Source organism: Lolium perenne, chromosome 3 (assembly GCF_019359855.2).
Source record: "Lolium perenne isolate Kyuss_39 chromosome 3, Kyuss_2.0, whole genome shotgun sequence".
NCBI lineage: Eukaryota > Viridiplantae > Streptophyta > Magnoliopsida > Poales > Poaceae > Lolium > Lolium perenne.
In genome coordinates this window covers 57363990-57378393 of record NC_067246.2, presented here as the reverse complement: position 1 = coordinate 57378393, position 14404 = coordinate 57363990, and the positions used below count along the sequence as shown (strand labels likewise).

Sequence of the window (14404 nt, the reverse complement as noted above, 5' to 3'; positions counted from 1 at the left end):
GGCCTTGTGGTCGACGAGTTGGCTCAGCGCCGCCACGAGATCATCCTCGGTGAAGCCAAGCATGTCCATGACCGTGTTGTACAGGTCAGGGTGCATGTTTGTGGGCTTGTTGTCCTTGATGGCCTGTGCGACGTCCTTCACAGCAACAATCATGTTGGTGAAGGCCACCAGCTCGTCGTCGGTGAAGACGCCTCTCTTCCTCTTGCCGGCGGCTGCCTTCTCAGGCGCGTCGACAGCCTTCTCAGGTGGCCCATCGAGGTTGATCATGTCGGACTCCTGGGTGTTAGCATCCTCAGGTAAAGGAGTTGCTGCAGCCGAGCCGAGGGGCTCACTGGAACCCATGGCGTACTTGCCAATGGCGAGACCGAAAGAGAAGAGGACAAGGGTTTGGAACACATGCGTTCTTCTCTATACGTTTCAAAAAGGGAGGGTCCGGGTTAGGCAAAGAGAGACAAGGGAGAACGCGCTCGCTGTCCGGCCCGATAAATTGGCAGCCCAAATTTGGGGAATGGATAGGTCGGTCCGTGCGCGGAGCTGTCCACCCATCTACGCAGACCATTTCGAACAGCCCAAAACTTTTTGGATCGCCCGTTGGAGATGCTCTAATGGTTCCACAGACAGCTATCCGTACCACTTGCTTCTCGCCAAAACTACCCAACCATGCATGAGTTGTTATCCAAGCAACATCCCTTTGCACAAAAAACCCAACACGGATTATGCTCACGATTTCAATGAATCCATGTTGTTCAGAACAGTAATCGGGAACTCGGGATAGAAGGGAGCTCCTATTGAGCTCTCGACGCGAACGCGAAGGCTAGCACGTCGAGGCCTCAAGAGAGGATCCCGCGTGGGCCGGCCCATATATGGGAAACGTAACAAGTATCGAGCGAATCCGGCCGCTTGTTGTTCAGTTTTTTCTTTGTCGTTCTTTTCGGGCATCCAGATGTGCTCATATTCAAATTTGAATAACTCAAATTTGAAAATACGAAAAATTTCAAAATTTCAAAATTGTTCAAATACGAAAAAATTTAGATACTAAAATTGTTCAAATACGAAATTTTTTCAAAATTTGAAGAAGATCAGATTCGGAAAATGTTCAAATCCAAAAAATGTTCAAAATTAAAAAATGTTTAAAATTCGAAAATGTTCAATTTTTTTAAAAAAGTTCAGATTCAGAAAATTGTCAAATCCAAAAAATGCTCTAAATTCAAAATTGTTCAAATTTAAAAATGCTCACATTTTAAAAGGTTCGGATTTGGGAAATGTTCAGATTGCAAAATATGCGAATTTTGAAAATAATGTTCAATTTAATAAGGTTCATATTTTAAAATATTTAAATATAAAATGTTCATAATTTGAAAATGTTCAGATTTGAAAAGGATAGGAAAAGAAAACAGAAACAGAAAAAAACTGGAGAAACCAGGGAAAACCGACCAGACACCAAAAAAACAGAGAAAACCGAACCAAAAAAGATCTAGAATATTCGCAAAACCGGAAGAGACATAGTTTGTACTGGGCCGGCACAGTTTGAATCGCTAAGGAAGAAAAGGGGTACGCGGAGGCTGGCTAACCGACGCAATAAGCGTCAAATAGGATTTCTCAAGATAGAAGGTCTCAATGAACGTCACTTGAAGTCTTGAATGCAGAAAAAGGCCCCATACCACTTTCTTTGATAGTGAACAACAGTAAAAGGGCCCAAGCCCAAGAAAATAAGTAAGCCCAGTCTAACCGAAGGAAAGAAAAAGGGCCCAAGTTTCTGGGCAACAAAAACGGGCACTGCTTTACACCGACCTGGTCGGTGCCGAGCATGGAGCCGCACACCCCGGCCGTTGTTGGGCCCGGCCCACTATCCCCGACCGGCTGTTTTATTTCGCTGTTGCCTGCGGTGGCTAGCTGGGCCGCGGCCCACTAGAAGTAATTCTCATTTCGTTTCCTTATTTTTCTGCTGTTTCTTTTTTATTTTTCATAATCCGGGTTTTTCCGGAAAATTTCTATTTTTCACAAACATGAAATTTAAAAAAAACGAATATTTTTTAAAAAATATATTTTTAAAAAATAGAATAGTTCTCAAATTTGATAGATTTTTAATTTTGAACGATTTTTAAGTTTGAACGATTTTTAAATTTGAACAATTTTTTATTTTGAACTATTTTTATGTTTGAACGATTTTTTGAATATGAATGATTTTCCTATTTGAACATTTTTGGAATTTAAACGATTTCCAGATTTGAACATTTTTAAAATTTGAACAAAATTTAGATTTAAACTTTTAAATTTTTTTTAAAAATAAAATAAACATGAAAGAAACAAAAACAAAAAAAGAAACAGAAACAAAAGAAAAGAAAAAGAAAAAAAAACAAAAACAAAAAAACAACAGAAAACAAAAAACAGAGAACAGAAAATAAACGTGAAATGGGCCGACCAGGCCGGCCCATACCCCGCGCGCGGGGGTGTGCGGCGCGGGGTAACCACCGACCTGGTCGGTGTATAGGAATTGCCACAAAAACGCTTCGTCCACATAGGGCATAGGGCATTGCTGTTAGCGCCGCTCCGACGTGATGCTCAGTTGAGGAGTCGACAGTCGATTTCCATGACGATGTGCCTGCAACCTGTATTGCTCTTGTCTCCTCCAATAGGCGCTAATGATCGCAATTCAGGCACCAGGGACCAAGCGATGCCGTGACGGCCGCAGCTAATCGGCTTTGTCTCTGCGCGTGACACCACCGTCTAGTTCAGTAAACGTATCAGCCACCACCGGACCAATTTTTCAAGGTATATACGCGAACTACTTCTAATCGTCTTGCCTGCTATGTAATGCCTACGTGCGTTCAGATAATAGATGTAGATCTAAATTACCTTTTGTTTCAGTTCAGGTATACTTCCGTAGTTTAATACTACTAACAATTTTTTTTTAGATAAAAGGCAGAGACTGCCCGACTTTAAATTAATAAAGCCCTCAGGTTCAACAAGGATGTAAATACTACTAACAATGATTGGAAAGAAATAGGACAGACTGTTTTTTACTAAGCCACCTGATTCAGTCTCTAGATTTCTCGTCGAAATTTTAGATTCAACTGTTGTAGGTCCAATGTTAACTGCACACTTCTTATGGATTATCACAAATCAAAATTAAACTGAGGTTGTCAAATTAACACACTGGTTATATGCTTGTATATCTAGAAAATTTTGGAACTTGCAGCATCATTGCAAAAGAAAATGCTGCTATACATGCTATTATATGCGAGGCTTCATATGCGTGTATATTATATAGAGTACGAGAGTGCCGTCTCTAGCACCCTCCTATGTCCAAATCCTGGCTCCGCCCCTGCGAGTACACCCTAGCTTGCAATATAAGTTTAATTATGGATAAAAATCTAAAATTACCATGTACAAAAACAACATAATGGGCACTGTGATGTTACTTTTTATGGTGACATTAATAGTTCGCACACAAATTAAAGATGATTAAATTTGTTTCTCTCACAAACGATATTTTATTTATCATAATACTTATAGTGAGTAGAGAATTAATTTTTTAGAGGAGAACTTTTTCAATTGTAATAAAGTAATATAACATAAGTTTATATAGTGAGATCCTAATAGAATAATATAAAAATTTATATAGTGCGATGCGAAATAAACTTCAGCCACTTTCCTTCACATCTGCGAGGGGCACTCTGCTAGTTAAACTAAAAATACATGAAATTTTTATTCAGTGCACGTAAATAATTACTATAAAATATATGGGCATAGATAAGAAACAATAATGTTTTTCTTCAGATAACAATATTTTTCCATATTCACATTTATTTAAAATAGAAATAAAATTCAAATTTATATAAAGGAAATTATACACCTAAGTTAATGGGTCACGCCAAATTCTGCCCATTTATAGGCAGCTCCAGGCCAAGAGAGTGTTACTTCCTTCCTCGTTAAACTTGGGCCCGGACCCATTTCTCAATAACCAACCATGGTGGGACCGTGCATGCTGCCTGAAGACTGCCGAGGATCAATCGTGGCAAATTATTTTTTGTGAAAATCCCACCGATCTATTAATAGTTGTCAACTGTAGTACAAATAGTCTCAAAATAAATAAAAATTACAAATAGACAATAACGACTACAAACACTAATGCGGGCCGAAGGCGCGCCGCCGTCCTCGCCGCACCATCAACGGAGCCAGGCAAAACTTATCGTAGTAGGGCTTGTAATAGTAGACAAACAAGAAGTCATCGTATTAAGACTCCAAAGAACCAGCACACCATAGCAACAATAATCGTCAATGATGATAACTGTAGATAGGAATAGAAGGACCTCAAACCATACCAACGAACCCAAAAACCGACCGAAACCTAGGAGATCTCCCGGGCACACAACTCCACACGTCCTCCGCCGGCGCTAGATGCCCCACCAGAGCGAGTATAGGATGGGGAGGGCCTTATTCTGACTTCAAGATTTAGCTGGTGCCTCAACGTCCCAAAAAAAACACTAAAGTTGATGTAAATAAAGAACGAGAACCCTCCCGCCGGCAAGAGGCCTAGGACCGCCACACCTCCAAGGCCCTAAAGCCACCGGAGGCGAACTCGGCGGCATCGTACACGAGGGGAACGGAAACCCTAGATGGGTTTACTTTGGCTATCGTCTCCGGCCCGATTGCCCGTGTCCCTAGACATGTACCGGTTCGGGGTTCGTTGTTCAATCACGGGAATATTGACCAATGCAGGTTGAAGAAATCTATCAGACATGCATATCCATGTGAATGTGCATATAGGTTTTGCAGATGTAGATGTGAAGTTAGTCTCTCCAGTATTCTTGAACGCTCGCAAGAATTTGAAAGGTAGGTTTGACGGAATGGAATGTAGTACATTCTAAGTTGGCAAGTAACACTGCAGTTTAATATTCAATAATAATTTCAAGGTAGGATTGACGGAATGGAATGTAGTACATTCTAAGTCTTCTTCTGATCCGCATGCGTTTTGACTTCATTAGGTTATAACTATTTTATCATGCACCATGCAACAGTGGCGGAGCCAGCTTGTGTAAGGGTGGGGCATGCTCCACCCTAGCATTTCACATAGCACATACTTTAGTGAGAAATAAGAAAAAACTAGGAAAGCTAACTCATACATACATCAAGTTATTTTGGTTGCCCCACCCTAAGCAAAATTTCTAGATCCGCCACTGCCATGCAACTAAGTGCCATGACATGCAAGGTTATACATTCGCTGCCGGCCTGAAAGGCTACTTAATCGTCGACCGAAGAAGAAACAAAGATGCCAAACAGGTTGACTTCACATGCCAATGGACCCTAATTGGGCGTAGTATACCAGATGAGCGAGCCAGCATAAACCCTTACCAACTAATTGTACCATAGCACGTCCTCTCATGATGCTGCAAATATGTTGTATAATTGTCCTAATTAATTGTTTGTTTGTTGTCGATCGGAATAATAACTCATGCGGAGCAACTGTTTCCTTACTACTTATTTTTGAAGGGTGGAGAGATATTAAAGCGAACAAAAGAATTAGGAGTATTAATTTATTATACAACTATACATCCTACTGTTATCATGATAGTGCGCATTTGGTGAGGAATTGTAGCCTGTCTTTCAAGCAAGGGCTGGAAGATAAACACAGGCTGTGCATGCAGGGTGCAATTACGAATTAGTTGCAAAACGAGATCACACTGAATCATGTTCTGTGAGTAGACAGATGCTAGATTATTTTTCTGCGGATAGATGACAAATACATGTGGAGTGATACCCTCCTGAATGAACAGATCTCAGCAAACATAAATATACATGTGCAAAGCAACTCGCTAACTGTCTGTGACTGTACGCAAGAGATCAACGGATCGCTGCAGATCGCTCGCTATACCTGAAGATGCATATACCAATACAATTGGCCATTTTACGTAAAAAGATATAATGGAAACAAAGGACACTAAATACAGCTAATCACGGGCAACGAAACATGAACAAATCTGGTCGACACTTGGTCAAAACGTTCCATCTTGGAATGACAGGAGTGCTAGACCTGCATGCAGGCTTGCTCCGGGCATGCCATCATTGCGCTAGCAGTGACCTCCTCGCCGACGCACCCGCCGCCGGTAGTTTTTGCCGGTGCGGGCTCCGCCACGGCCACCGGGACAGTGAACTGCTGCTTGGAGGCGGCGGCGGCCCTCTTGCAGATCGGCGCGGGCACGAGGGGGATGACGGGGAGGTTGTCACAGGTGCAGACCTCGACCATGAAGCCGTCGGGGTCGTGGAAGAAGAGCTGGTCCACGTAGATGCCGCCCTCCTCCACCCGCCGCTGCACGTACTGGATGCCCATCTCCTTGAGCCGCCGCTGGACCACCTCCAAGCTCTCGCACTGCACGGTGGACATCGACATGTCATCGCATGAACTAGTTAATTACCCATGCATCCACAGCCACACACGCACCCATCGATGAAACCTATCGTCATTGGGTAGACCCTGTCGCAAACTATCACATCGCAGATACTATAGGACTTTTAAAACGCGGGGCACTAGATGCCGGGAGGGGTTTGCGCATGTGACTTGTCACATTGTCCAGCTCATGCGTGCGATCCCCCGTGGCATCGTGTCACGGGTGCTATGGATGGAGCATCTCTTTCGTGTGCATGCAGACAAAAGAATTATGTATCTGCAGTTCCACACACCGCCGATCCAACTATACAGGTACCAGAGCAGACAGTAACACGGTACTGCATTCACTACCTGAACAGGTACTAAACATGATACAGTTAACTCATGATGGAGTGCTGCACTGTGCATGGATCAAGGCAGAAACTTCTTTATTATTATCTGTGAGGTCAAGCTAGGTTGGACATGCATGAAAGCATGAGTACCTGCTGCATGTGTGGGAAAACCTAATTTTGTTTTAAAATCGGGATCTCCGGGTCCTATGCATTCAGCTAAGTTGCTGTCAAGTCGTGTGTATACGACTATACGTTACCTGTTCAGTTGAGCTCTGTAATGATCACTGGATCCAGATATGTTTGGACACATATGCATTCAGAAATACTATCCGAAGGCAGACACACTTGTGCAAGTTGAACTAAGCAGTAGAATAAAAAGAGAGAAATCTCTGCCAACGAGATGTGGAGGATTGACGGCGTAAAGGGCTATTAGGCGGCAACCGTGACTTGGCACTCCCTTCCAGTTAGTAGAGTATTCCCAAATGGGGTAGCATATAGTACCATATAGCATGTGTGCCTTGGGTACCAACTCAATTGCGTCACATGGACCTTGTTTCTACATCTCAGAAATGTGGAGAGCGAGTCGCCAATGTCCACCCCCTAAGGGAAAGGAGTTGCCAATGTCCACTGACTAGTTTTCTTTTGTGTCACTTGCTACGTCAAATAACTTGTCAGGCAACGACGTATTAATTACGAATCATGCCTCTAGCCGTGGGGGTATAAGAACTGAACAAGTGCATGGGTAAAGGCATGGTATTGCTTATATGTTGGTGCTTACAGTGAAGGAGATGTGGTTGTCCTTGGGGTCGATCTCCGTCTTCATTGGTGGCATGCTCTCTGGGTCCTCCGCCTGCAGCAGATGCACGCCGATCCCGAAGTTGAAAAGCCTGGGTAGACAAATCAATCCACCATAATTTCATCAGATCGATCGAGGACCGTGGTATTGGTATGTACTTCACCGATCGAGACCGACGGTGATGAAAAACGAGCCTACGCCCTACGGATGCACGTACATACCATGCGCCGTCGAAGTCGAAGGATCCTGGTCGGCGGATGGGGAAGAAGCCGAGCACGTCGCAGTAGAACGCCAGCGAGCTCTCCAGGGACCGGCACACCACCGAGATGTGGTTCAGCGACGCCAGCCGCAGCCCCCCGCCCTGCGCCGCTGACTTCGTGTTCACCATATCGTTCTCCTCAATAATGTACGTACGTACGTGTTTCTTCTTCTCCGACGAGACGGCGCCGACCCAACAAGGTAATAGGGCCAAACACGTTGCAAATCGACCAACGCCGCCGAGACCAGGTCGAGAGTCGAGACTCTATGGAAATGTGGCCGTTCGGTGCGTCGGCGCACGATAACGTACTTCTGTGAAGACGCGCTCGCCGGAGGCGAGGGAGGAGACTGTGGGAGAAAACAAACGAATGTACGGCACCGACGGAGAGTGAGATACGAACTATGTGGATGGATGGGAGCTAGCTAGTGGCTGTGGCCTGTGGGTGTGATCTGCGAGATACCTAGAGGCAGGTATATATAGCGATCGAGAGAGGAGCGAGCGCATGTGCACCAGCTGGTAGTGGTCGGAAGCTGGGTTCAGATGACTAGGCTGAGATAAGAGCACTCTACTACAGGACAAGCCTGTGAGCTGCGTATAAAATAGGCGAAGGTGCCAGAAGCCGAAATTAACCACATCTTGTTCACCCATGAAAAAAAAGGAAAACGCACACCTCGCCACACTACGGGAACCAGCCGAGGGGCCGACGGCCTCCGGCCGTCGGCACAGCACCACCTGCCGTCGGCCCACGTCTGTGCCGACGGCCGCCGTCGGCACACCGCCGTCGGCACAATAATGCCTCGGCACAGACTGGCTCGCCGTCGGCCCAGCCTTCGCCGTCGGCACAGAAGCCAGCCCGACGGTCGAACGACGCCCGTCGGCCACGCATGGCCGTCGGCACGGTCGACGTGGGGCCCGCGGAGCGTCTAACGGCCGTTTGGGCAAGGGAGTTCTTGCCGACGGCGGCCAAGCCGTCGGCCTAGACACTGCCATCGGACGACCAGGGGCTGCCACGCGTCCACGCCCCCTGCTCCTGTGCCGACGGCCAAGCCGTCGGCCCAGGTCCTTCGGCCCAGACGCGCTACCGCCCGCTCCGCGCCACCGCTGGGCACCACCATAGCCGTCGGCACAGCCCCTGCCATTTGGCACGTCCAGGTGGTTGTGCCGACGGCTATGCCGTCGGCACAGACATGACCATTTGTTTTCCCGCTTCGTTTCCTGGCTTTGCATAAATAGCAGTAATATACATTGAAATGCATCACACATGTTGCACAGCACATAATCATCATCAAATGTATTAACAACATCATCCTGATACAAATATTTAGCATGTAGCACACACGATCATCATACATCGTCAACACATGGCACACATGATCGACACAGACCAGCTAGACACCTAGCTAAGGGGGAACTAAGATCAGGGGGTCCAACCAAGTTCCCGACTCGTAAATTCAGGCGTCCGGCCTTTGTCGAGGTAGACCGAAGTAGAACCATGGCCTGAACCATCGCCAGCAGGAGAAAACCCTGAAGCATCGGGAGAATGGCGGCCGGGGTGCATCGGTGTGCCCTCACGCGACGAACCAGGAGAGGGTCGGTTCCGCGAACTTCCCGTGCCCTACATGTTTGACAAGAGTTAGCATCTTAGACATGCGAAAGGAAAGCGGTGAAAGCATCTTAGACAATGGTTAGGCACAGGACTTACCGGAGTCCGTGCGTAGTATGTGGCCGCGAAAGCTTCCCTCGATGGGGACACTGGAGTCGGCCCCGGCCTAGCTGGCTCCTCGGCCGGAAGTGTGATCCTCTCTCCAGTCTGGAAGAACGTCCTGAGCGCCTGCCAGATAGTTTAGATGTCAAGCGCTGCAGATATAAAAAAAGGGGAGGTGGGACTTGTCATGTCTTCGAACCATAAAAGATTGGAACTTACACGACTCGTCGCCTCCTGGTACTCTTCCCAAGCCGCTCTCTTGAGGTCCCACTCTGCTACAACCGTCAAATACTTCTCATAAGCGGCCGCGTAGGCGGCCTCAAAGTGAGCCTACAATTTCCAAGAAAAGGAGTCATGTCAATTTAGCCATTCAGGGATGAATGTTGGAAAGAAGATGGAAATGAGAAAACTTACATCCGTACGACGGTGTCGAGGAGGCGCGACCGGTGGGTCGCCGGTGGTGAGGGTAGACCTGATCTGTGTGAGGGTCCTCTGCGGCTTGATCACCCCACTAAGAAGCTTCGTGCGGCCATGCTCCGCGCCGCTCCCCGCCACCATAATCGCCGTCAAGTCGGTCTCCTGCTCAATAGGATCATCCACCTCCGGATGAAGACCCTTGAACACCGAGCAGTACTTCTCCAACTCCTCTTCGGCATAGCCGAAGTACTCGGGCAGCGAGGGCTGAGGCTGGCTCAGATCGGGCTGCTTCAGCTTCATCTTCTGCCACCCTCCCACCTCGGTGAGAGGCTCCCCGAGTTCCGCCTCCTGCATAGCAAGATAAATGTTATGTGTATCAAGTAGTAATATGAGGGGAAATAAATGCAAGTTGTTCCATGTATATATGTACCTTGTGCTTCATGTAGCGCTCAGTGCTGCGGCTTCCCGCACTGTGTGTTCCTCCAGTGCCCCGGTTTGCCTTGTTGCGCGCTCTTGGCGTTGAAGTCGGCGTCTTCGCCAACCCACCTCGCTACCAAGGCCTCAAATGCGTCTTCCTTATTCTCGCACCATAGGGGCATAACCTGAAAAACCAAAACTCATTTGAAGAACACATAATGCAATCCCAACTATGCAGCAACATAGAGTCTCATTGAATATTTACTTACCTTCAAGTAATCTTCCTTTGTCACCGAGGATCGTCCCCGATATTGTCGCCTTTCTTGACCCTCGTGCCCGCTCACCTTGAAGTGCCCGATGCAGTATGCTTGATTGTACCACCGTTGCCTTGTCAACCTCTGACAAGCCCTAGTCAGTACCGCCTTCCCTTGCTCAACCATATCATCAGGCACCTTATAATGGGTCTGCAATCATGCATAAGAATAATTGTGAGAGAGACATGAGTTAGCATAGTGTGGTCATCAACTATGAAGTAAACTCGAGAAGCATGCTTTACCCAAAACTTGGTGTACACGGCGTCAGAAGCTGTCCCAAAGCCCGGGCAAGGAGCTGCCTCATAGTCCGCCCAAGTCTCGGCTAGCTTCTTCTCGCCGCCGGGGACCGGAGTGTAAAAGCCCGGCCCGATCTTTGCCTAATAAGAGCTCCAATCATGCTCGACGGCCGGCGAACCCCTTGTCATATGTCCAATTGCTGCACAATAATCAAAACATTAGTATGCCAATCAGTTATGCACAATAATGAAAACATTAGTACATAGCAAAATGAATCTAAATGTTCAAAATTAAACTTACTCTTTTTCGTTCGGGATGATGACGGCTTTCGCATCCTGGCTAGTAGGCTCCCTCCTCTCATCAGGGACTTGCGCTTCACCACGAATGCGCAACTTCTTCGGCGCCATCTCCCTCTCGGCCTCCTCGTCCTGCCCCTCCACCTCCATCTCCACCTCCATCTCCACCTCAGTAGACTGTGTGTGAGCGGACTGGGAAGCCATGTCGCCAGAAGCAGAGGGTATGTCACCAAGGAAAGGTCCACCTCGTCCTCGTCCTCCACCTCCACCTCGTCCTCGTCCTCCACCTCCGCCTCCACCTCGTCCTCCAGCTCGTCCTCCACCTCCACCTCGTCCTCCACCTCCACCACGTCCTCCACCTCCACCTACACCTCCACCTCCACCTCCACCTCCACCTCCACCTCCACCACGTCCTCCACCTCCACCTACACCTCCACCTCCAACTCCACCCGTGTCATCGTCCGCGTAACGCGAGCTGGCACGCGTTGGTCTTCCACTTCTAGTGGTCCCGGTGAACTTCTGTTGGCTCATACTCTTCAAAATGGAGTTCATGGATTGCTTGCTTCCGCTCATATTGATCAATCACCTGCATTGACAAAGAGTAAACAAGTAAGCATTCATGCCTTAATAAAATGTAGACACTAAGCAAAAAAAACATATGGCGAAGCATGCTGAAAAATAGATACTAAGCATAAGAAGCATATTGAAAAATAGATACTAAGCATAAGAAGCATATTGAAAAATAGATACTAAGCATAAGAAGCATATTGAAAAATAAATACTAAGTATAAGAAGCATATGGAAAAATAAATACTAAGTATAAGAAGCATATGGAAAAATAGATACTAAGCATAAAGGCATAAAGGACCCTCACCTCGAATCATCACTATCATAATGAGGCATTGGGTTCTCATAACGAGGCATTGGGTTCTCATTTTCACTATCACTATCAGTATCATGTGAGTAATGAGGTTGGGTGGGAATGTCCGGTGGAGGCTCATCATTGAACCCATTGCCCTCATGTAACTTGGTGAGCATTTGTATGTCCTTTAGGTCCACCACTGTTTCACCATGAAGATGTGCCTCGTTCTCGAGGTCCTCAAGACCAATTTCTATTTCGAAATCCCCAAAGTTCTCTTGCTCTTGATAAAAAATTCCCTCGTATGTTACAGGGTCAATGTTATTGTAATCCTCGTCGGAGGGCATGGGTAGCTTACCATGTGGTGATACCTTGAACACGACTTCCCAGCCTTTGAGGTACTCCTTTTGACATGGGTAGGGCAAATAATAAACTTGCTTGGCTTGGTGAGCCACAACAAAGACATCGGCTCCGCTATAGCAGGTTGAAGGCCTAACTTCAACTAACCCAATGGAAGGAGTGCTTCTCTGTCGAACTTGTGGGTCGAACCAGTGGCATTTGAACACAACAAGATTGAGTTGTATGTTTGTCCTATTGAATGTCAGCTCGTATACATTCTCTAACCTTCCGTAGTATTCTATGTCATCGGATCCTTTGGTGAAGACCCCAGTATTTATAGTTTTTGGGTTAGGCCGATTCTTCTGGTGATACTCTGTATGGAAGCGATACCCATTCACATCGTACTTCTCATACATTGAGATTCTACGGTTGCAACCCTGGGAAACACATCTCAGCTCATCCGTCATCTCAACGTTGGATCACCTCCCTACAAATTCAGTTCAAATTGTTTCTTTGCATTAGTTACGTGTAATAAGAGGGACAAGTCACGGATTGCAAAAGTATTGGCTAAAAGGGACTTGTTAGAAATTACTTTTTCGTAGAACCAATCCAGGAATTTTTTCTTTCCGGGACGACTCTCTTTCAAAAGAATCTCCATCTCTGCATCAGAGGAATCCGTCGATCTCGTCCAATATTCATCCTTGTATTGGCTAAAAGGGAGAAAAAACGTATTAGACCAAAATCGAGTTACTAATTGCAAAGTAATTTGTTCACCATTTTACCTTATGAATTTGAGCACTTCTTGCATGTTCGTAACCACATAAAACATTATGCAATCTTTCTCTTCCTTTGTCAAGATGCCCTTTTTAGAGGCACCAGCCTTGCCACCGTGACATTTGAAGAGGAGGAGCTTGGGGTCATGCTTGGGCTCGTCGATATTGTACCGAGATATCGGGTTATGCATAGTGGGAACATCATCCGCATAGTACGTTGTCGTGGCGTCTGCCATCTCCCGGAGGATAGTTGCCTCAGCTATGCATGCTTCAATCTTATTTTTGTTGCCACATTTGTTTCGAATATACTTGAACTCTCTCTCAATACAAAACTGCCAACGATACTGCACCGGTCCACCCAAGAGTGCCTCGTTCGCAAGATGCACAATGAGATGTAACATCGGAGTAAAGAAACCTGGTGGAAAGATCATCTCTAACTTGCATAACAACTCCGGCACTTGATCATGCAACTTCGCAATCACCGACTCACATATCTGCTTAGCACAGACCGTGCGGAAGAAATGGCTCAACTCCGCAAGCACTCGCCAGACATGCTCGGGGAGATACCCTCGAACCATCACCGGCATCAGTCGCTCAATCCATATATGATAGTCGTGACTCTTCAGCCCGTTTACTTTTCCTGTTGTAAGATTGACTCCCTTACTCATATTCGAACAATAGCCATCTGGGAACATAACGGCGTATTTCAGCCACATCATTGCCTCCTTCTTCTGGAGACTATCAAGCACGTAGTTGGCATGCGGCTTGACCCAATTTTTTCTATTGCCCTCAGGAGGATGCATGTGTAGTCTTTGCCTGTCACACAGATTCTCAACATCGACTCTAGCCTTGACATTATCCTTTGTCTTGTCAGGAATGTTCAGGACGGTGTTAAAAACGGACTCCCCCACATTCTTTTCGGTGTGCATCATATCGATGTTATGGGGAAGTTCGAGATCCTTGTAATACTCGAGCTGAGTTAAGCCTGGCACGTGAGTCCAGTTGTGTGTCTCACCATATCCCACATATGTTTTGCCGGGTTCTTTACTACGCTGGAGAGCACGTAGCTCACCATCAACAGTTTCACCATTGAACTTTGGTATCGTTTCTTCTTCACGCACAACTTTGCCCTTTGTGAAGTTCTTTTTGTCTCCTCTGAACCGATGCCCTCTTTTGAGGTACTTTCGATGTTTGTCAAATGCGACATATTTGCGACCCGCATTCAGCCAAATGAACTCCAGTCGGTGCCTGCACACTGGGCATGGAAACCTA

General features: G+C 46.5%; 1 protein-coding gene across 1 annotated transcript; it reads right to left on the bottom strand.

Annotated features, from left to right (window-relative positions):
* Positions 1-5692: 5692 nt before the first annotated feature.
* On the bottom strand, positions 5693-8241 carry LOC127341171 (glyoxylase I 4). The gene is made up of 3 exons (XM_051366947.2): positions 7738-8241; positions 7499-7607; positions 5693-6370 (listed from the first exon to the last, which is right to left on the bottom strand). The coding sequence occupies exons 1-3, from the start codon at positions 7902-7904 to the stop codon at positions 6029-6031; spliced, it is 618 nt and encodes a 205-aa protein (XP_051222907.1). The 5' UTR covers positions 7905-8241; the 3' UTR covers positions 5693-6028.
* Between the last annotated feature and the right edge of the window lie 6163 nt (positions 8242-14404).